At 43.8% G+C, this 22,172-nt stretch overlaps 3 protein-coding genes across 3 annotated transcripts; all 3 read left to right on the top strand.

Moving 5' to 3' along the window:
* Positions 1-233: 233 nt before the first annotated feature.
* LOC148066799 (deoxycytidine kinase 2) lies at positions 234-2,591 on the top strand. The gene is made up of 8 exons (XM_087807240.1): positions 234-592; positions 1,235-1,353; positions 1,411-1,494; positions 1,575-1,684; positions 1,738-1,885; positions 1,949-2,064; positions 2,234-2,333; positions 2,396-2,591. Exons 1-8 carry the CDS (start codon positions 496-498, stop codon positions 2,420-2,422), a joined length of 801 nt encoding a protein of 266 aa, XP_087663366.1. The 5' UTR covers positions 234-495; the 3' UTR covers positions 2,423-2,591.
* A 2,639-nt stretch (positions 2,592-5,230) lies between these two features.
* oatx (organic anion transporter X) lies at positions 5,231-13,663 on the top strand. Its single transcript, XM_087807013.1, has 15 exons — positions 5,231-5,490; positions 7,304-7,468; positions 7,532-7,605; positions 7,662-7,791; positions 8,697-8,800; positions 9,225-9,379; positions 9,441-9,609; positions 9,887-10,010; positions 10,116-10,231; positions 10,593-10,647; positions 10,762-10,921; positions 11,450-11,558; positions 11,696-11,774; positions 12,193-12,320; positions 12,482-13,663. The coding sequence occupies exons 1-15, from the start codon at positions 5,464-5,466 to the stop codon at positions 12,615-12,617; spliced, it is 1,731 nt and encodes a 576-aa protein (XP_087663139.1). The 5' UTR covers positions 5,231-5,463; the 3' UTR covers positions 12,618-13,663.
* A 224-nt stretch (positions 13,664-13,887) lies between these two features.
* On the top strand, positions 13,888-21,810 carry pwwp2a (PWWP domain containing 2A). The gene is made up of 2 exons (XM_087807222.1): positions 13,888-14,832; positions 18,060-21,810. Exons 1-2 carry the CDS (start codon positions 13,916-13,918, stop codon positions 20,212-20,214), a joined length of 3,072 nt encoding a protein of 1,023 aa, XP_087663348.1. The 5' UTR covers positions 13,888-13,915; the 3' UTR covers positions 20,215-21,810.
* The last annotated feature ends 362 nt before the right edge of the window (positions 21,811-22,172 follow it).

Here is a 22,172-nt window from a genome sequence, read left to right as displayed (position 1 = left end):
AAAATGTTTCCTGACGTTTGTCTGAGAAGAACCCAGAAAGGCTTATTTGTGGCTTTCTGGAATAATACATTTTAACATTTATAAGTCACTCTGACACCGGCCATCCAACTAGGGAAGGAAAGGGTTGTCTGGTTCCTACAGGGAAAAGTTTGGGGTACCCTTCCGCAATCCATTAAAGTTATTAGTGACTTCAGGATTGAAGACCTAGAAGTCAGTTGGTCGATACAGACAGAGAGAAAATCGCTTTCAGTTTAGTGTAAAGGGCGCAGTATATGTTCGAGAGGGATTAATAAAGTTTATCTAATCCTGGGGTTAGAACGAGCCGAGCGGGGCGCAGGAAAACAAACCGAGTGAGACCTCTTCCTTTCCAATGAAAAAAAAAAAAAAAAATCACCGGAAACGGAAATAGTAAAGTGTTGCGCGGGATACAACTGCGCTTGAACGGACTAGTTTAGTCGTTTTTAGAAACAGACAATAATAAATAATTTGGGTCAAATGGCGACTCCACCGAAGAGACTCTGCAGACTCCCCGCGAGCCCGACTGGAAGTTACTGTCGCCGTCACAAGAAGATTTCCATCGAGGGAAACATCGGTAAGATCGTTGTTCCTTAATAGAACCCTAGTTCTTATTTTGTTGCTAATTCATACCACGACTTGGTCGTTGACTATTTCAGTTCACTATCATTTTTGTTTCGATCAACTGAACCTTCTGAGTCGCTCCCGCGCAGCTAGTTGGCGCCAAAGTTTACAATCAGATTCACTGTTTAATCATGACGTCACTGGTTCAGCGTTGTGACGATCTCACGAGATCTCTTTACACGAAGATGTCGATGATGACAAACGAGTATTTTCGACATTGTTTTTTCTACGTTGCTTTATTTTGAAAAAAGCCTTTATCATCCGCTTCATAATGTCACACCAGCGGCGACTGCTGTAAAATATTCTAGGGGGCGCTCTTTGAGCCATTACTTGTATCTTTAGAAACCGTGTACACGTATTAACTTAAGGTAGAAATCAACACTAATGATGAATAATAGTAAATGTTTATTTTGCTCATTGAAGGGCTCTGCAAACGAGCACCCACAGATGATAAGACGACTGCGCCCTCTATGGGCCAGTGACCACTTTGTCACACCTGTTTCTTTCTCTAATGTCTGCAATTCTCACCGCTGCTTCTTCCATTGTTTGTTTAACGCATGTCTCGCACGACTTAAAATCATGGTGGGTGTCTCAGCTGCAGGGAAGTCCACGTTCGTGCATCTCCTCCAGAAGGCGTCGGAGGAGTGGGAGGTGATACCTGAGCCCATCGGGAAGTGGTGTAATGTCCAGAACGAGAGCGCTGATGTTTCCCAGGTGAGGCTGCTTGAAAGACGACTCCTTCCTGAACACTGAGTTCCAATGTCCCTGCAGGAGCTGACCTCCTCTCAGAAGAGCGGCGGGAACCTGCTGCAGATGCTCTACGACAAACCCAACCGCTGGTCTTACACCTTTCAGGTAGACTACATCCCAAAAAATGGTTCCGGGCCTGTCTCCGTCTGCGGTGTCTCACCTCCTCTCCCCATACTGTGCCTCAGAGTTACGCCTGTCTCAGCAGAGTACGAGCGCAGCTTCAGAGTCCTTCAGCCAAGCTTCAGCAGGCGGAGAACCCGGTTCAGTTCTACGAGAGATCCGTGTATTCGGACAGGTGAGTCCATCGGTCCTCAGGATGCTGTAGTCTTCTGACAAACCCATGTTCAGGTACATCTTCGCGTCAAACCTTTTTGAGTGTGGGAACCTGACAGAGACCGAGTGGAGCACGTACCAGGACTGGCACACCTGGTTGCTGGACCAGTTCGAGTCTGACCTCGCCCTGGACGCGATCATCTATCTCAGGGCGCCACCACAGGTGAGAGTCTGGCTCTGCTCAACTGTACACAACTCCTGCCTGATTCCCGCGTTTTCTGTCCAGCGTTGCATGCAGCGGCTTCTCCACCGCGGACGGGAGGAGGAGCAGGGGATCCCCCTGGAATACCTGGAGCAGCTCCACTTCAAACACGAGTCCTGGCTCTCCCACCGGACTCTCAGGTGTGTTGCATGTGTTCTTTTCCGCTGAGAGTGAGCTCCACCTCGAACACATGTTTATAGATTTATTATTATTATTATTATTATATTTATTCCGATGGTTTGTGTGGATTGTCGGTTGGTATTCAACCCCTGGGCCGACATGTTTGTAAACGGAACTGTCTCGGCGCAGGTTGGACTTTGATTACCTGAATGATCTGCCGGTTCTCACGATAGACGTTGAGGACGACTTCAAGAACGACCCGATCAAACAGGAAGCAATTATGGACAAGGTGAGTTCCTGCTTCCTGTCAGGCCTTAGAGTTCCACTCACCTGTGATTTGTTGCTTCTCAGGTGAAGGAGTTTCTCTCCATGCTGTAGAGATTCCTGGATCCACCCAGTGTTCTTGTCTCTAAAGATTTTTTAACCAGTCAATAAGCAGGTTTTTATTATTAAGTGTGTATAGCTATGTACTGTCTTCAAGGACATTTTGATTTTCTGTTGACTCTTTTTATTTCCTTTAATAATAAATGGATTATAAATCAATCTACTGCAAGCTTGCCTTGTTTTTAATGATGTAACATAACCATGTGAGGAACATCTTGTTTCCAAGTTTTTCTTTGTCATATTCAATGGAAGTAGCAACACAGCTTGACGTATTTGATAGTAAAAGTATACAACCTTACAAGACTGCCGCTCTTGGCACAGACATCAAATATGTTTAACTATATGAAAAAAAAGACAAGCGCTATATAAATACAAATAACTTACTTACTTAAGATAATGCTAACCGTGGCAACAATGATTGGCCATGGTCGCCTTGTTCCGTCAATGTTCTACACAATAACACACTTACTGATTAAGAGCTCAAGTCACCAAACACAGAATCTGCAGTTTCACTCTGACTCTAACAAGATCCTGTCGTGCCCACGACACCGTGTCGGTCCTAATGAGTAGAAAGAACGTGTTCATCCACCGGGTTGTTGCTCCAACTAGACTTATTTCCATCAGTCTAGTTCAGAAGTTAAACATGTACAGAGAGGTGAATTAAAAATCCCTTTTCACGTCACTCAGATGTTTTTGTTCAGAGCTGCCTAAACTACCAGATTCAGGTTGGCTGTTATTAAAACCTAAAATGTTAGAATATACTTTTCTTTTTTTTTTTTGTAGTAATATATTATTGATTCAATCTTTATTAATATGCCATTTTATGCTAATCTATCTTTTAATTTAATTCATTCATTGACTGCCGCTTTATCCTGGGTTCGGGGTCGTGGGGAGACTGGAGCCTATCCCGGGTCATGGGGAAAGAGGAAGGGGACACCCTGGACAGGATGCCAGTCTGTTGCAGGGCACACAAAGACATACAACCATTCACACACGCTCTCATACAGTACCTATGGGCAATTTCCCAAAGTTATCAATTAACCATCAGTTTTACCAATTAAACCATGTTTTTGGACTGGGAGGAAACCGGAGCGTCTGGAGTAATCCCACGCAACACACGGAAAACATACAAACTCCACACAGAAAGGTTGCCTCGGCCTGTGCTGTGAGGGGACCAAGCTAACCACTGCGCCACCGTGCACCCCATCTTTTAATTTATTGTATTTTATTTATTTCTCGTTATTTCATTGATATTATTTTATTGATATTATTTTATTTTTATATTCTACAATGCCACCACAAAAAATCTCCCTGTGTTGTGTTTACAACACCGTTTCTGATTCTGATTAATTATGTTAGTGACTATTTAAGAGAACGTCAAATGAATTTTAATTTTTTTTTGTGTAAAATGGAACACTTTATTTCAACTTTTTACCATTGGAAAAATCATTGAGCATAAAACAGCTTCTACACAATATCTTCTAATAAAGAACACAAATGAGTAACTTGGAAAAGAACAGCGGGGCTCATGATGGGTTAAAAGCAAGAAGCGTTCGACATTATCTGTGTTTTCAAATGCAATAACTGGAGGACAACTAGTGACTTGTTAAACTTGACCTTTGACCTTTCGACAGGGGGCTGTCAATGAGTGATGTCAGCGTTGACAGGGTCTAACGAACACACTTGCATGACTATTCCGCCTTGACTGTTGATACACCTGAGATGTGTGGCCATATAAACGTGTGTGTGTGTGACTTGTGTTGCTTTGTTTCATGACTCGTTACCCGCTGAGTCGTTTGTTTCCCCAAACTCAGTTGGATAAATTCCAGACCAGAATGCACAGCGAGGGTGGAGAACATGACAACAAACAAACTGCTGAGTCGGCTGACTTCAGTCCCTCCAAAGATCTGGGACATGCACAACCGTGCTGCCACCAAGATAAGAAGAACTAGAGCTGAAGTCTCTCCTTTCATCAGCACCAACTCACGACCACACCTATTGGTCTAGACCTCGGTGAAGACTTCCTCCTCACCATCACTCCGACCTTTTCACAGATCTTCAGGGCAGTGGAAGACAAGAGTGTATCCCCATGTCCATCTCAATCCACCCATCAATATCTTCATCCATTCATCCATTCATCCTGCAGTCTCGAAAGGGTTTGAGTTAAGGCCAAAGTTCAAACAAGATGGACTTTATTCATGCTTGGTGAGTCCTGCAGAGTCTTCAATTGAAGCCAAGGTTGCACACTCACACATGCTAGTTAGCATCAGAAGCGGTGACAGGAAGTGTATCTGAACCAAAACACTCACAGTATGTTTAGCTCTTGACTCCAGTTGTTGGTTTAAAATATTTCTTGTGTGCTTGAAAATAAACTCAGGAGTCACATTGGTGTAGCCAGATAAAAACACGTGTTTGTCTGCATGTTACAACACTACAATCAACTGAGATTCCCCCTAGAATGTTCAGGTTATTCATTTCTGGATAGCATCTATTGCTGCCGACCTTTATTCCCATTGTTCTTCTACCTAATGTGTAGCATCACTGACATACCTGTTTTCTCTTGCCACCTGACATCTGTGACCTGCTGTGGACTAAGGAAACTTCTGAATCCTGTTAACAGTCAAGCTGTGATGGACTTGTCATGTAATGATCAGGACAGTTGTCGTGTTCTAATAATCAAGCTATGGATGATTTACGTCGAGTCTTGTGTCAGGTCAGCCATTAACTGATAAGAGGGAGCAGTAAAGCCAAGAACAACACATGGCGGAGTCACTCCAGGAGCCAGTGAGGACACCAGTGGAACTCCTGCCGTCAGCTGTGGTCCACCTGCAGCTGTGAGCTCGTTGTGTTGCAGAACTCTAATCTCTTAAGACGTCTCAGCAGACGGAGCTACGGTCCGAGCACCAACTTTCTTCAGTTTCTTTCCCTGTTTCAGCAGACAAATCTAGTTTTGCACTCTCACACCTGAAAATATGGAGATTTAATAAACACTGGAGTTTTAGAGGTGATTCATCTGTCAGAGTGAAGCTGCTGTGATGGGTTTCGCCGATTTGCTGGATGAGGTGAGTGAAGCTGTTTGGTTAAAATCATAGTTAAATGTAGATTTTGAACCTGAAACACTTGCTTTATCATTATTGCCTCTCAGCACAAGCACTTTTACAAGCATATGAAACGGGTGTGAGACGCAGGCTTTATGTGTGTGTGTCTTTGTGTGTAAGTGATTCAAGTAAATTGCGTGAATGAGGTTGCATTCATTTGTGTGTCAGAGTGGACAATCTAGTTTGTGTGTCTGAAAGAGAGGTTTAAAATGTGGAGATTGTGCAGTTTTACAAAGTGCAAGTAAGATATGTGTGATGTATGACAGTAGAAATTGCATATTTGAGTCTGCTGTCTCTGTGGTGTGTTTCAACCCATTGACCTGGAAAACAAGCTGTTATAACTATTAAACAAGAGCAATTGAGACCTGAACAAAGACAGAAAAGAAAAGGGGCAAAAAGGCTTATGAGACTTGGTCCAGGAACCAGAAGATGGCTAGGAGAGACACAGAGTTCTTGTTTTAAAATAAGAAGTTGTGGATGTATCTGACCATTAAATACATGTGCCATACACATGGAAAAATGAATTCAACAAAAGAGCATCTGCTGCAGCTGACCTATAGAATTGTCTTAACCCCCAGTTCTTGTCCCTTCTCCTCAGCCAGCCAGGAGCTTCCTTTTTCTGCTTCCTCCATATTGGACCTGGCATCCCTCCTTAGCTTAGCCCCAGTTGTTCCTATGTCTCGAAACAACCTTTTTGTAGAGGTGCAGACAAAGCCCTGACAGCCTACTTTCACAGGGTGTATGATAGTTGCTTGGGGTCCATCTTCCTTGGCGACCTTGTCATACGGCCTTGATGGAATACTGCTCCCAGTTTGGCTTTTGATGCCTCTTCCACCACGGCTTTTTCTCTTGCTGGAGCCATCCAAAGGCTTTGGCAACCTCTGGCTCCGCTTGCCACTCTCAGCCCTTTTTGATTGGTAAAAGTGAATTCCCCACTGTAGGTTCTGAGGATTATTTTAGCACCAGAACCAACCTTGTTCTGCTTATAGCCCAGGGGGATGGACTGGATCGACAGCAAAGTTGGCCCGAAAAACCCTGTTTTGGAGAAGCAAGGCGGAAGGTTCGCTTTTTCCCCACTAGGCCTTCTGGATCTGCCCCCAGATCATGCAAGAATGTTCCACACATCTTGGAAAACCAATCTTGTCTCTGGCAGCTGGTATCGGTATAGGGATTCTCTGTAAAGTATAATGTTAGTCTTTTGACATGACTGCGAAGAAGACTTCTCCCTCGACATACAGCAGTGAATGCTCCTACTGATCAACTGATTTTTATTGTGTTGTTGTGTTGATGTTTATTGTTTTAGAATAATAACAGCCACAACTCTTTGCCAGTCCGATGGGAGGAGTTGGTTCCTCAATGCAGCGTGAAAGAGCTGATGCCAACCTCGCTTTCTTGACGACTGCTCCTACCTCACTTAGCTGTGGAGGGGAACTGTTGAATTGTGTGGTTGGAAGGGGTGGAGGAGGGAAGTACTATGGTGGCCTTAAAGGATCATTCCTCTTTGGGTCGCTGCATTGGCCTTTGATGTACTGCTCTATCTCCTCCTTTCTGGCTTCCAATTTGCAACTTTTATTCCCCTCCAGAAGCTGGCTTGCAGGTCTGTGTGAAGATGTGTGTGATTTAGGACCATGTGAAGAATAGATGTGTGATGTTGTAGCGTGAAGATACGTGTGATGTAGAACTGTGTGAAATGTGTTAAGAATTTGCAGGTGTACGCATATGGAAGTGTGACATTAGTTGATACTATAAACCAGCATCCTGTTATCCTTATTTCCAGGTGGGTGGATTTGGCAAGTACCAATGGTGCCATGTGACCCTACTCTGTTTGCCTGGATTGTTGATGGCAAGTCAGAATCTTCTGAACAACTTCGTCTCAGGGATCCCGGCCCACCACTGCAGTCTCCCGGCCAACCAGAGTTTCTACAACATGTCAGGGTTCCCGGTAAAGACAACTGTACTTGTGCTGCTGGATTTAGAAAGTTAAAAAAAACAACTCCTGTTACAGGTGGACAACGTGACCTTGGTGCAAGCATTTATCCCTCTAGATGCTTCAGGGACTCGACTGGACCGCTGCAGGAGGTAACATCCTCCTCTCCTGACCCTCACTGAGTGATTACTGTGATACTTGTGCTCAGGTATGTGACGCCTCAGTGGCAGTTGCTAACCGCTAACAACTCAGTTGACACCAGTCACCTACCCACTGAGGGATGTGAGGATGGATGGACATATGACCACTCAGAGTTCCGCGCTACCACCGTCTCGGAGGTAAATCAACTCCTCTGATGTCATGCTGATTTCTGAATTAAGAGAAAACAGATTGGACAGACTTCAGGTTTATAAAGATTTTCATGTCTTGAATTAATACTCACTGGTGGTTTGCATTCTCACCTTTTGTAAAAGTGATATCAAAGTATCAAAGGTGTTGATGTCGACGTGTGTAAGAATGCACAGATGCTGATGACAACCAGCTTGTGACTTCTGATGTATCATGTGTGGTGTGATCTGACTTCAGTACTTGAGTAGGTGTTTTTTAATAATGCAGCTGAAAGTTATGACACTGAATTTATTTTCTTACTTCTACTTCTGCTTAGCATATCTGTGTTTTTTAATCATTGGTTGTTGGTTTGCTTCAGACCTGTTTTTTGTCCCTGAGCATGACACTTGTCTACTACTGTTGGTTTAAAAGACGGCTCCGTGGCACTTTTTGTCAAGTGCTGGATTAACAAATATATTTGTTTGAGCTTTTTATAATTTCCTTATGTTTCATGTTACGTTAGAAAGAGCCCTGCTGTAATACTGAGAGCACCAGGGAGAAAGAGCAAGGGGAGAGGAAGAAAGATTGGGAAGGTAAAGGAAGAGGGGGTAGAGGAAGAGAGAGTGGGGAGGTGAAGAGAGAGTTGGACAATAAGATAATGTGGACCGGACATCAAACACCAACCAGAACCAACAACTGACAAAAGCAGGGCTATCATTGTTGTCCAGCTAATCACCCTCCGCACTCCTTAGCAAGCAGTTTTAAACAGGTTTAATCACCCAAAACAATTAAAATTGTTATTAAACTCAAACGAAACAGGCCACAGAATATTTTCTAAGTTAAGGTAAAAGGGTTTACGGATTCTTGAGAGAATAAATGGGAGTTGAGTGAGACCTCACTCATGTTTGTCTCACAGTGGGACCTGGTCTGCACGCTGCGTCCTCTCAAACAGATGATTCAGACCATCTACATGGGTGGAGTTTTGACGGGAGCCATTGTCTACGGAGGTCTGGCAGACAGGTAAGTGTTTCTGACCCTTAATATTGTTGTCCATATGAGCCCCCTCCCAACAGCGGTCATAATAAAAAGAACTGCAGTATGAAAATAGAGCAGAGTTTGTCAGGGATTATAAGAGCAGGAGAAAGAAGCATCAATTACGTTTAAGAAGGTAGCTTCCAGTGGAAGTAAACTATTGATGTGTATGTATTCTGCTCTGCATCTTCTCCTGAGTCCATAAAGTAAACCAGTCCAGTCTGCATTTACTTGATGCTGTGGACCACCTACAAAGGTGGTCCTGGGACCATTAATTAGATCGCTGGAGCTTCACCATCTTCCACCAGTTCCCTGTTCCCTCCTAATACATGTTGTTATTGAACATAGAACAGAGGCCTTATGGGCTTTTTGAAGCATCCAACCATCCATTCACATCCTGTATTGGTTTCAGGTTTGGGAGACGGTCCATTCTCATCTGGTCGTATCTGCAGGTGGCTGTGGTCGGTTCCATCTCCGCCTTCGCCCCAACCTACTCCACGTACTGTGCTCTGAGGTTCCTGACTGGAATGGCTGTTTCCGGAATGATCCTAAATGGAGTTTCACTGAGTAAAGTTCTCTCCCTGTTGTGTGTCAGCGTTTCTGTGGGCACTAACCAGTCTGCCATCAGAGGTAGAATGGATACCGACTAAGAGCAGAACTATGGTGGGCACACTCGGCTCCTTCTTCTTCACGTTTGGTCAAATGATCCTGGCCGGTCTAGCCTACTGGCTGAGGGACTGGAGGAAGCTCCAGCTGTCCGTCTGCGCCCCATTCTTTTTCTTCTTCTCATACAGCTGGTCAGTCATTTTTATACATCACTTTGAAACCTTGATGCATTAAAACCGTTCTTATCCTGGTGGAGGGAATCTAGCTTCACATTGAGTATGACATTAATGAGCAGTTTCTGGGAATGTAAGGTGATAGCATGAAACTACACATCCAGTGGCTTCTAGTGGTACTGCGCACAAGAACACAAAACAAGCCTAAACTCATTGATCCAACTATTTAGAATGATCACGACCCATTTACCAGACAATTTAATTGGGCAACATGTTTTACTGTCTGGTTGCTCAGGTGGTACTCAGAGTCTGCCAGGTGGTTGGTTCTACGCAAGAGGTCGGAAGAAGCGCTGAAAGCTCTCCACAGAGTGGCAAGAATGAACGGGAAACCAGAAGCAATTAAGAGAATAACCATAGAGGTGATTTAGTTAATCTCTTGTTACATTTCATATGTGTTGCGCAAAGTTGCATTTTTGCACAATACCACTTAACTCTTAATGAAAACTGATAAAACTTTTGTTAAGGTTCTACATTCCCACATGCAAAAAGAGATAGACTCTTGTCGTTCCACCTTCACGGCGGTTGACCTGGTGAGGACACGAGCGATGAGACGCATCTCCATTTGTCTCATCTTTGTCTGGTAAGAAAATTATAGTCAGTCATTTAAACATTCTAAGCTCCTCCAGCACTTTAAGTCACCCATTCAAACATTCACCCATTCACACACTTTCTGTACCATCAGGACTAGTAGGGGGTTTCTAGCTCAGTGACACATCGACGGAAAGCTGACTACGCTACATCTTGGCCACCCCTCTTATCACCTGACTGTCCCTCGTTTTAGTAAATAGAGGGGTACAAATGAATCTCAATAGTAATGAATAAATTAAAATCCAAACCACAGTCAACATCTCAAACAAATGTATGCATGTACACCTGGTGTGGAGTGAAGCTGTCAAGCTGTCTTTACTAATTTGCCTTACTCAATCCGTCTTTCCTTCCAGGTTCTCCACAAGCTTTGCCTACTATGGTCTGGCAATGGACCTACAGAAGTTTGGGGTATGTTTCTGAACACTAGCATTGAAGCAACATACATGGACCGCGATTAGCTGTAAATGTGTCTACTGTTGCCTTCTACCTGTTTTTGCTTACACCACAGCTCTATCTCTCAAGGTCAGTATCTACTTGATGCAAATCATCTTTGGAGCTGTCGACTTTCCTGCCAAAATCATGGCTCTGGGAATGTTGAGTTACTACGGGAGGAGAAAGACTCAGGCGGGATGTCTGTTCATGTCTGCCCTTGTTATCTTTGCCAACATCTTTGTCCCGACAGGTAACATGATAAGACCAAAAGCCCCTTTCACACTTGTTTCATATACAGAACATCTTACATTTTTCCACCTTGCATCACACCATCAACAATAAGGCTACCCCTACTTTTCTTACCACTGAAGACTTATAAACAATTAAGGACTCACTCTTTATTTCGACCTACAAATGTAGCCATGTCAATTCTGGAGTCTACCAGAGAAATTATGGATTAGCACACTTTTTCTTATAGTAATATTATAAAAACGATTCTCACTGTTGAGTATCCTGAGTGATTTGTTCTAAGGTTGATGTTGTGCACCACAGCCTCTGACTGTGGTAAAATCTGAGACATCCACTCTCGAGCTTTTATTAAAGTTACTTTGAGGTGCTGGAAGATTTTAAATCAGGAGATAACATGACTGTTCGTGTGGCCTCAACAATGTAAAGTGCTGTCATATTCAATGTTTTTTTTAGTAAAGTAAAATCTTTAAGGGGCTGCAGATTTACAGATTTGAATCAGAACCAGCATAACCCTGCACTGGTCCTTCAGAGATGCAGACTACCAGGACCACTTTGGCATGTCTTGGGAAAGCCTTCACCTCTGCCTCATTCACGACAGTCTACTTGTTTACTGGAGAACTGTACCCGACAGTCATCAGGTGAGTTGTTGGTTTAAATCCCCTGTTCATTAATAAAAGTTGTATGGTCTTGTGTTTGCGTTCGAGCTTCAATTTTCTAAAATGCATCTGTGAGAAAAGATGCAAGGTTCATCAAATGGTATATTTTGTGGTTACAGGCAGACTGGTATGGGGCTGGTGTCCACAATGGCCCGTATTGGAAGCATGGCGGCACCTGCTGTCCTCATTCTGGATGAGGTGATGAAACTCTCCTCCACAACCTCACCTGGAGAACTAACACCGTCACTAAAACACAAATCACTCAATTTTTACGACCACAGCTACTAAAAACATGTTAATGCTACAACATTGCTGTGAGTCTGACAAAACTGCACACATCTGTACTGTAGAGGTACTAAAGAAGATGCAATCAACGCAAAGATTTACCATCACTATGAAAACAAGCTCCACTAACTCCATCTAACCATGACAACAAACATCACCACCACCTAAGTCATCATAACAATCACTGTCTTTTGCATCAAATACCTTCATCCTTACCACCACTGACACCACCAGGGTGTCTACCACTACTATCACTACCACAAAAATGCTAGTTAAAACAAGTCAACAAATATGGACAGTGACTCATGAAGCTGATCTTGTCTGTTTGCAGGTATTCCCATCACTACCAAGCATAGTCTATGGAGGTGCAGCAGTGTTAGCCGGGGGCTTTGCCTGCTTCCTGCCTGAAACACTAAATGTTAATTTACCAGACACTATAGAAGATGTGGAAGAAATGTGGTAAGCATGACAGGAACTGGTAACCACATAAAGTTAAAAACCTGATTTAGAGGTAGTCCCTGCTCCTCAAACTGTGTGGATCAAACTACTCTTGTTACCCAGATGTTTTACATTCAGTTTCCTCGCAGATAATAATACTTTTCATGTCTTTCTGCCTAAAGGTCTGGACAGAAACCTGTCGACTCCAAGAGTGAAGGCCTGTCCCTGAAGGCGGTGGATATTGATCTCATCCCTAAGGAAGGTGTGCCGCTGAAAGAGTTAAAAGAATCTGAAGGGAGTGGCCTGAACGCCCTTTGACCACAAGCTGTACCTAAAAAACACACGTTTTAACCGCCATGCATTTCCCTAGTTCTGATATAACTATGATAGAGCAAGTATGCAACAGTTTATAATCTGGTTTACAGAGATTTATCAAAGAATGTTACTATATTGCTGCTTAACATAGGCGATGTTGTAACACTAGAGGAACTTTGGTCCATTGTAAATTCATGCTTTTTAGTCTCTGAAAAACCTTTAAAAGCTAGTGGGCCTCTTGTGATTTTGACTTTGGTTACAGACACAGTTTGAAAGATGTAAGACACATTAAAGTCTGAGGCACGAGATTCAGTGGCCCAGGCTTATAGACATTATTATCTCGTGTCAACTTAGTACTCTAGTTTCATTGGTATAAGTGACCTTTTTGGTTTTATTAAGATTTTGGGGTTGTGTTTGTATGCAAAAACCCAAATAAATTGAATAAAAAAATATTTTTAAGACCTTTCACACATATTTTAACAGCATTTTTTAATATTGCTAGTGTTGAATATAATTTAATGTAAACATGGTTGAATGTGCACTAATAAACCGTTTTATTTTAATCATGTGTTAATGGTGTGTTGAAATAAATATTTGAGGCTAAGCTTAAAAAAACGAATCCTGATGTGATTTATTAGCAGTCATCATAACACAGAGTTAAACTGTAATATAACTTATATCGCACATTCTCTCTACAAGTCCTCCTAGTTGCATCCATTGTCTTTCTTTTCTTATTTTCACCAGGTACCTTCATTTGATTTTTGACATATTAGGCTCTTGCACAAGCATTCTGAAACAAATTCACTTCATGTAGGTGTCTGACTGTGAATATTGTATCCTGCCTATTCCCAGAACACATTTGTATTTTTAAAATACGTGCCATAATTACATATGTACCAAAGATATGTATTAATATAGGTGTATCGACATTTAAATCGTATAATTTAAAATGTGAGTTATACAATGTTGTGAATTCAATGTTATTTTAACTTGAGATTGACATTGGCTAATAAAGAGACATCATGTTAAATAAATACAGTACTAAAATGTTTTGTATGAACTGCCTCGTTCAATCGTATACGTAGACGTTGGTGTCTTTGCTCATCGTATTGTGGATTCTGTACCCTGGCGTCTCCCTGCTGCTCCACCTAGTAAGACGAGAACATAAGCCCACCAATGAGGGAAGTTGTTTTGCCTATTTCTTTTGAGTGACAGACGATTACACCAATCACAGACATCTGCGCAGCTAGCAGCGCTCAGGGGGCGGGGCAGAGGACCGCTCAGCAACACAGCGGAAGAAAATGGCGGCCGTGGCTGCAGAGCCAGGAGCTGCAGCGGTTCTGACCACAGTAACCGCGGCTACGGACGACCAATGCCCGCCGGAACCGGGCCCAGCCGGCTCGGGACACACGCTGGCCCATCGTGGCACCGACGGGACGCGAGAATACGAGCAGGTGGTGGAGGTAATTGTCCCGGGGTTGGTGGATGGTGTGGACGGGGAGGAGCGCCGCCATGTCAGGCCGGAGCTCGTGCCCGCGGCGGGAAAAGCGTTGCCAGAGAGCGATGTTACCGAGGAACTGATGAGTACCTTCACCGCGGACCGGCTCGGCGTGGATCGGTTCTCTCCTGGCGTTCTTACGGAGCCAGAAGTCGGAGGAAACGTGTCGGGACAGGCGGTCTGCCACAGCATCTCGGCGGACCAGCAGCCTTCCGCCGTCTTCTTGCACTCTTTCCCAGAGCCGCCGCCACCGGTCACTGAGGCCGGGCTCTCTCTAGCAGAACCGGCGGAACCAACGACCAACGTAACGACCGATCGGGCTGAAACTATTTGTCGAGAACAGGGATATACCCTGTTAGTCCAGTCGGACCTTCGGCCTGGTCCCGTAGAAGACGCCATGTTGAATATTGACCAGGATCGGGTGTTGGTCACGGATTCGGATGCAGAGTCTGGCTCTTGCGGCAACGGTTCCGGTGGTTCCGACGAGCTACCTTGCCGTTCTCCAAAGACATGCTTAATAACTGATACGGTGAAGCAAGAGACCACCGGGGGGGCACATCCGAATGCAACGGTACCTGGAGGCGCAGCATCCGTACTGGACCTGAGTCTCGGTTCTGAGGTTCGCGTGTCGCTCGATCACATCATCGATGACGCGCTGGTGGTGTCGTTCTGCCTGGGAGAGAAGGTGTTCTCAGGGGTGCTGATGGACGTCTCTAGAAGGTAAGGTGCCTAACTGTGAGCTGAAGCTGGTAAAGGGTTTAAATGTTAACCAGCATTTTGATAACATACAGAAAATACAGGGAAGTTGTAAACTCTGTTAACCCTGTAACCGGAAAGAACCAACACACGTTGTTTTAAACAATTTTGTGAGGAACATATCGCCAATAAGGTTCAAGCTCTTTAAGTGAATGCAAAAAGTCCCTGAACAATATTAAATGAATGCTCCTGCAAAATAAAGATTCACCCTTATTTGTGATTCTAAATATAAGATGAGGAAACCTCTCATTTGAACCACTTTGTCTTCTAGGGATGGGTGATATCATTTATTTTTTCCCATAATGATCGAGATGATTTCATGTCACCACAATGATATACCACGATATACATTTTCAGAGAATAGCCTGAAAACATACCGTCAACAATGTATTACAGAAACGGCTTACATTTTCTCTTCCTATGATATTGTCATAATTTCAAACTTTCAGTAGTGGTTACCAATATTGGCACGATTCGATACTTCAATACCATTTCTATACTCTAGTTAAAGAAAACACTGAGTACTTTAAAGTACACAACTTGAATGACGACATCCATTATTAATCATTTTACATCCAAAGAGTGATGATGGCTACATTTGTTTTCTTATGAATGTGCAATTAAACAGAACCAAAAACGACTACATATTAAAAGTGAATGTGGAAACGACAGAACCAACAACTACTACATATTAAAAGTGGTCATGAGCACCCTTGAAGTATGACAAATCTAAACATTTGTCTCAAAGGGTAAATAAACAACAACACCTACAGATAAACATTCAAATTATGGTGAGGAGCACTTTAAATATAAAAAAGAGAATGTTTTAGTAAAACAAATGTACAAATAATGTCATGTAAGTGATGCACAGTAACTCAGGAAATCCGCTATTCATCTTTAAAACTTTTGGAATGAGGGTTATGTTTCCTTTGCCTTTTAAATTCTTCTTAGCTGCATACTCTTGTTTGTGGTCCGTGTCATCCGACTGATACTGTTAAGGTAAAATGACGAATAAAGTTTTACTTCAATTAAAAGAAGCTCATATTGTTACATCATATAACAGTATTGTCGCTGAGTTAAATTAATGTATTATAAACGTGCATGTTCATTGTGTTTGTTTTAAATGTAACGTGAAATAAGTAAATTCAAGAAGTGTTCCTAAAACCTCAAATTGACTCGTGTATCCTCTACTGACGTGGCTGAAATAAGCAGAATTTCTTTGCGTGTTTGGACTAAAGTGTCGTTATTCGTACAAACACGAGCCTATACTGGGAAAATTGATGTGAAATAATTAAATGGCGATCGAAACAATAGAAAGACAAATGAAGCGATAAACATTTTTTCTATTTCCCCTACTTAATATATCGTCATATCACCCAGCACTACTGTCTTCTGTATACATTTGAGCACTTTTCCTGCATGCTTAATGAAGTTAGTGGTGTTGATTCTACTTTCCTCCCTCCAAACCTCCACTGCAGAGCCTCTTCTGGCAGATCCTACCGCTGCTGCATGACGAGTGCTAGCGTGTGACGTCAGCACAAACATAGTGATGCATAGCCTGGATCTGATCTGCAGTTAATCTTTTTCATCGATACCCCATCAAACTTTGATAGGCTCATTTAGACCAATACTGGTGAATGTGTCGGGAATGCAAGTGACAACGATGCTTATTGGCTGAACCGTGTCCCATTCCACCTATAAAAATTACGAGTAATCAATACATTTTAAAAGTTTTCGTTTTATAATTAGAACATATCTTTTTTTTGGTAATGTCTGTTAGTCATTTGAATGTTTATATTGCATTGTACGGTTAAAATCGTGTTATTTTAGTCAAACACAGTTCAGCAAATCAACGGCGCCGACACATTCCACTGGGGTGAAAGTCACGGACGGAATTTTTGGAAAATAATCCGATGGACAAAGATGGTCTATTTGTAACATTAGTGTTGGTACAAGTGTCCTTAAATCGCTTAGTTTGATTTCTGATCACTACTGCACATTGTCCTTTTAAACTAAACTAAACATAAAAATGTTTTTGGAACGACGTTTGCTTTTCAGTCGTGTGACATCATCATGTAGGAACTGCCGGGACCGAAATGACATGGTGGACCAAATGTACTTGCACCGAGATCGGATCGTTGCCAGTGAGCATCTTGCAGTGTTGAACATGATGTTGTTTGTATATAATAATTAACTATGATTTTACAAGAGTAACTTGAGTCAAACATTATACCACTGTTAAACAAACCTTTTTTTCCAATCTGAAACAAAACAAGCTGAAAATCTAAACTCATTGTTAATTATTTTATAAAGAGCAATGTATTTGGGATTTTTTATAATGGGATTTTTATCATTTAGCCTTATTTTTTTTTATAAAGATTGAATCTTTTGTTGCTTCTTAAGCAAAGTTCGAAGTCTTAAGTCAGTGCCTTTGGAGTAACCTGCAGTATCTGTGAAGGGCAATGAGTAGCAGAAAATAAACTCGTGTACATTAATATTAAAAACAATTTTAAGCATTTTATTTTATATTTTAAATAAATATTATTGTCCACCATTTATTTTGTTAATTGATCTTTCCACTGGAGTGGTGGATCCTTCAACAGATTTATTTGTCCTGCTTAGGCCCTTGTCCCATTATTATCATGCTCAATTTTCCTTCTATTGAAGTCCATTCTGCCCCACTCCTGGGCACCAGATAATTGAGGATTTTATTGCGTTAATGACGTCTAAAAGACTGTCGGTGTGATTTTACTAAAAGAGTTAATTATTCTACTTTTGATAAAAGCTTGGATGGAGGAGAGCTTGCAGGTCCTTGCTAAGTTAGAAGCTTGGAGGGTTTTGTTTTATATTTTACATGCTTTGGAATCAAGGAGCCCAAATAATAACCAAGACTCTAGAAAAAGTCTGTTGTGCATAAAATGGACCCATCAGCTCTAACTACTCTCCAAATGTAGCCTCTTCCCATGACGGCTAATGTATTCCTCTCTAGAGTGACTGTTTTACTTCCAGCTGGTCCAAACCTCTGCAGCTTCACATCACATTTGTTTTTGCTGTTCATCTTACAATTGTACATTTGATTCAATGACTGGACTCTAACCTTTTGTCATGTAAAGCCAATATATGCAATATATGCTATATGAAATATTTTTCCAGCTCAAAATGACTTATTGCGTTATTCTTTTTAATTGCAGGTTTGGACCGTATGGCATTCCTATCACGGTTTACCCCAGCCGTGATGATCAGAGTCAACCTCAGGTGTCTCTTCAGGAGGAACCGAAGGAGAAGCCTCCTCCCAAACAGGAGGAGGACACTGCCTGCTCTCCTTCCCCCCCCCCTCCTCAGTCCTGGACCTCTAAGCCACCACCGCTCTTTCAGGATGGGGCGCCTTATCCACCTCCCCTGTTCATCAGGGACACGTACAACCAGGCTTTACCTCAGCCCCCGCCGCGCAAAATCAAGCGGCCAAAGAGACGCTATCGTTACGAGGAGCCCACCTCCATCATGAATGCCATAAAGCTGCGTCCCCGGCAGGTGCTGTGTGATAAGTGTAAAGCAGTAGTGACCTCAGCAGGACCTCGTGAGGTCAGACGGGGTCCAATGGACATGAGGGGGGAAGAAGCATCGCGGAGGCGTCGGCCAGCAGAGGGTCCGGTGTCCGCAGAAGTCAAACGGCTCCGGAGCGACGACAAAGGAGTGCGCAGCACCGTGGACAGACGCACACCATCAGGGATCAGAGTGTTACCTTCATCATCGTCGTCCTCCTCTTCCTCTGGCCGTGTGCTCAGGGGTGTGGCACCTTCTTCGTCCTCTTCAGCAAATCGCGTGCACCTAAAGCTGAACTCTAAGAACTCAAAAGTTCTAACGAAAACATCTGGTGAGGATCGATCCAAAGCACGACAGGTGTTGGAAAAACTTGTCAGGAACTCGCAGACTCCACCTAAATGCCGGGCCCCAGACCTGAAAGGCAACCAGAACTCGGATCACCAAGGCACCAAAGCCATGACCAGATCCGCCACTCTGCAGAGCCACAACCAGAAGGTCCACTTCACTCGCCGCCTTCAGCACCTCAGCTCCAACACCAGTGGCACGAGTGTGGCGCTTCCTCCCCGAATGCGCCTTAAACCCCAAAGGTATCGTACAGACGACAGCCAGTCCCCTCCTCCCTCCTCACCTCCCAAACTGAATAATCGATCATCGCCTCTCAAACCAGAATCTGAACCCGTTTCCTCATTGAACCCAGAGCAGCTCCCGCCTCCTGCTCCCTCGTCTCCTGCTCCCTCGTCTCCTGCTCCCTCGTCTCCTGCTCCCTCGTCTCCTTCTCCCTCGTCTCCTACTCCATTGCCTCCTGCTCCCTCGTCTCCTGCTCCCTCGTCTCCTGCTCCCTCGTCTCCTGCTCCCTCGTCTCCTGCTCCCTCGCCTCCTGCTCCCTCGCCTCCTGCTCCCTCGCCTCCTGCTCCCTCGACTCCTGCTCCCTCGTCTCCTGCTCCCCCGCCTCCTGCTCCCTCGCCTCCTACTCCCTTGCTTCCTGCTCCGCCATCGCCCCCTGCTGCTGCTGTAGAGCCTCTGCAGGAAGTCGAGCAAGTTGAGCTAGAGCAGGAGCCGGAGCAGGAAGTGGGTTGTGAAGGAGGATCAGGGGATTTAGTGGAGCCTCCCCCTTCTTGTTCCTCCTCCTTGGACTCCTCACATTCAGAGTGCAGTTCCACCGAGGCCTTTGACCTCCCTCCTCCTGGAAACCCGGCTTCCTCTGCCTCCTCGTCTCTCTCTGCTTCTACATCTGTCTCAGTACAGCCTCAGTGTCCCTCTGCTTCTTCTTCTTCTTCTCCGCCCCCTTCTTCCTCCTCGTCCTCTTCTTCTTCCCTCGTCAGAGTGGACAACGAGGCTGCAAACGATGTTGGTGAGGAGGAAGAGGAAGGAGGCGATGTGAAGAGGCGTCGCAAGTCTTCCACTTCCTCCTCGTCCTCCTCATCTTCATCATCGTCCTCTGTCTTCTCCAAGTCTGTAACCAAGTGTTTGCTTCCCGATGGTCGGACCGTGTGCATCGGTGACATTGTCTGGGCGAAAATCTACGGCTTCCCTTGGTGGCCAGCTCGCGTTCTCGGAATTACTGTTGCGCGGCGTGGTGACACAGGGCTGGCAGTGCGACAGGAGGCTCGGGTCTCCTGGTTTGGCTCGCCCACCACATCCTTTCTCCCACTTACTCAGTTGTCCCCCTTCCTGGAGTGTTTCCAGTCACGCTTTGACAGGAAAAGGAAAGGGCCGTACCGCCGCGCCATTGCGGAGGCAGCCAGCGCTGCCAAACAGCTGACCCCCGAAGTTCGCGCACTGCTCACTCAGTTTGAGACGTAGCATTAGCTTCTCATGCAAACAAATGCCCACATGATCTTTCCACTTAAGGCAGTGGATGGAGCCTTCCTCCTATCCAGACTGAAGCCTGTCAAAAACGGTCAAGACCAGGTGCACAATGATCACCTTTTTGTTTCCTGTTCTGTCTGAGGAGGGGGCAGTGCTTTTTTTTTGTCAGTTTTGTGTCAGTCTTGCCTGAAACAGTGTGTGGGGTCTATTTCTACTGTCTCCACATGTCAGCCACAGGTTTTGCTACAGTATATAAAATTTTAAAAACAAAATCCAACTGAAAATTGGTAGTTCAAAGCTTGTGATTCTAGAACGTAAAACCTGCAGGCTGTCATGTTCACTTCCTGTCCTGTTGTTTTCCACTGAAGAACATTACGAAACTGATTTAGAATTGACTTTATTTTTTTAATTAATTTGAGCATGTAGAAACTGTGAAGCGCACTGTGATGTCCAAACTGATGCGCGGTTGTCAAACAGGTTCGAGGACTAAGTCGGCCTAATCCACACTTGGTCTTCAGGTGTGTTGATGTCACCTGTGTTTCCACACCACGGTTGAAGTCACATGAGCTCAGAAGAGTGAAAAAGGTCCTTTACCTCACTGCACAACGATCCTTTTTAACATGCATTGTTACCTTAAACTATAAGGTGTGTTAATCTTGAAGTCATTTTGTCTATATGTTTTGTGCATCGTCTGTCAGCTTTCCACTCAGTCATTTCCAAAATGAAACGGACTTGATGGTGCTTCAGTTTTGAAAGCTTCTGTGATGTGCTTAGTTGGTCAAGATCATGTTTGCTAGAGCCTCACCGTCTGAGTTATGACCCAGATTCCTTCAATTTGAGCTCCACTGTACAGAGTCCGGTAATCCAACTGTTGATGCCAAAGCGATGTGAAAGTCTTAGTGTCACATTTCCTAACTACATGTTAGTTCTGCTGGTAGAATTTAATTTATGCAAAGTAATTGGCATGAGTGATTTATATCTCACTGGAGAAATGAACCTGCAGAATACCGTTCCTACCCTGAACATTAGTGATTTAAACAATATTTTATTAAGGATTTCAAATTGGGTTTTAATTGTTGTTGTACTTTAGATTCCCTTTTTAGCTGGCCATAATCTCACAGTAGGCAGACGTGTGCGAGTCTAACGGACAAGACTGTTACGGCTCAAAATCAGTTTAATGGTCCGTTCGTCTCAGCTAGTCTGATAAGTGAGTTTTTTTCTTGTGTGGGAGCTAGAGTATTTTGAACTTCAGGCCACTTGTAACTCAAGTGTGAGCTAAACTAAACTGGCGCCGAGTCTGGTCTAGTTCTACATTGTGTTTGAGGATCAGAAATTAAAACCACCTTTCATAGGATAATTGATTTTCTTCATGTGATGGTGTTGTGACTTACCACTCACTCCTGAGGTCATGTGACATCAGACTGTAGAATGGGGGCGCCGACTGATGTTGCCTTGATTCCCATCTGTGACCCCTTGGGTTTTCACTAAGGGAGGGGGGGCACTGCTGCTCGAAGATGATGATGATGATGAAGAAGGTGTAATTTTTTTCCCTTTCTGCTGTCGTTCTGTGTGACTCTTTTTACCGTCTGTTTGCAGATCAGAGATTCTGAACTAAAAAAAATGGACAAATAAAAGAGTATACTTGTGTTCATGTTCTTTTCTCTGATGTTTGAATTCTATGAATAAATTGTCAAACTTGTCTTTGAATGTCGTCGTCTTTTCTTCTGTGCTGCTGATGGAGGACACCAGGTGGCGCTAAGTGTCAGATTTTCTCACCTGCAAACAGATGATTGGTAAACGAGTCTCCAGAGCTGCATTGTCATTTAACTTTAACAAATGGATTAGATTTTCCTTTATTAGTCCCGCCAGGGAACACTGAGGTCATGTCCACACTGTTACAAAATAACACACATGCTCCATTTAGTGTTTACTGTAATTAATATGCATTAAAC

Source organism: Callionymus lyra, chromosome 14 (assembly GCF_982586985.1).
Source record: "Callionymus lyra chromosome 14, fCalLyr1.hap1.1, whole genome shotgun sequence".
Taxonomy (NCBI): domain Eukaryota; kingdom Metazoa; phylum Chordata; class Actinopteri; order Syngnathiformes; family Callionymidae; genus Callionymus; species Callionymus lyra.
This window is presented reverse-complemented; position numbering and strand designations above follow the sequence as displayed.

What these genes read in the sequence shown, in the direction of transcription:
- LOC148066799 (XM_087807240.1), top strand. Translation starts at nt 496, where the DNA reads ATGGCGACTCCACCGAAGAGACTCTGCAGACTCCCCGCGAGCCCGACT. An exon ending in ATCTCAGGGCGCCACCACAG is followed by an intron (nt 1,886 to 1,948) that starts GTGAGAGTCTGG and finishes TTTTCTGTCCAG; the next exon opens with CGTTGCATGCAGCGGCTTCT. An exon ending in CTCTCCCACCGGACTCTCAG is followed by an intron (nt 2,065 to 2,233) that starts GTGTGTTGCATG and finishes GTCTCGGCGCAG; the next exon opens with GTTGGACTTTGATTACCTGA.
- oatx (XM_087807013.1), top strand. Translation starts at nt 5,464, where the DNA reads ATGGGTTTCGCCGATTTGCTGGATGAG. An exon ending in TCGCCGATTTGCTGGATGAG is followed by an intron (nt 5,491 to 7,303) that starts GTGAGTGAAGCT and finishes CCTTATTTCCAG; the next exon opens with GTGGGTGGATTTGGCAAGTA. An exon ending in ATTTGTCTCATCTTTGTCTG is followed by an intron (nt 10,232 to 10,592) that starts GTAAGAAAATTA and finishes CTTTCCTTCCAG; the next exon opens with GTTCTCCACAAGCTTTGCCT.
- pwwp2a (XM_087807222.1), top strand. Translation starts at nt 13,916, where the DNA reads ATGGCGGCCGTGGCTGCAGAGCCAGGAGCTGCAGCGGTTCTGACCACA. An exon ending in CTGATGGACGTCTCTAGAAG is followed by an intron (nt 14,833 to 18,059) that starts GTAAGGTGCCTA and finishes TTTTAATTGCAG; the next exon opens with GTTTGGACCGTATGGCATTC.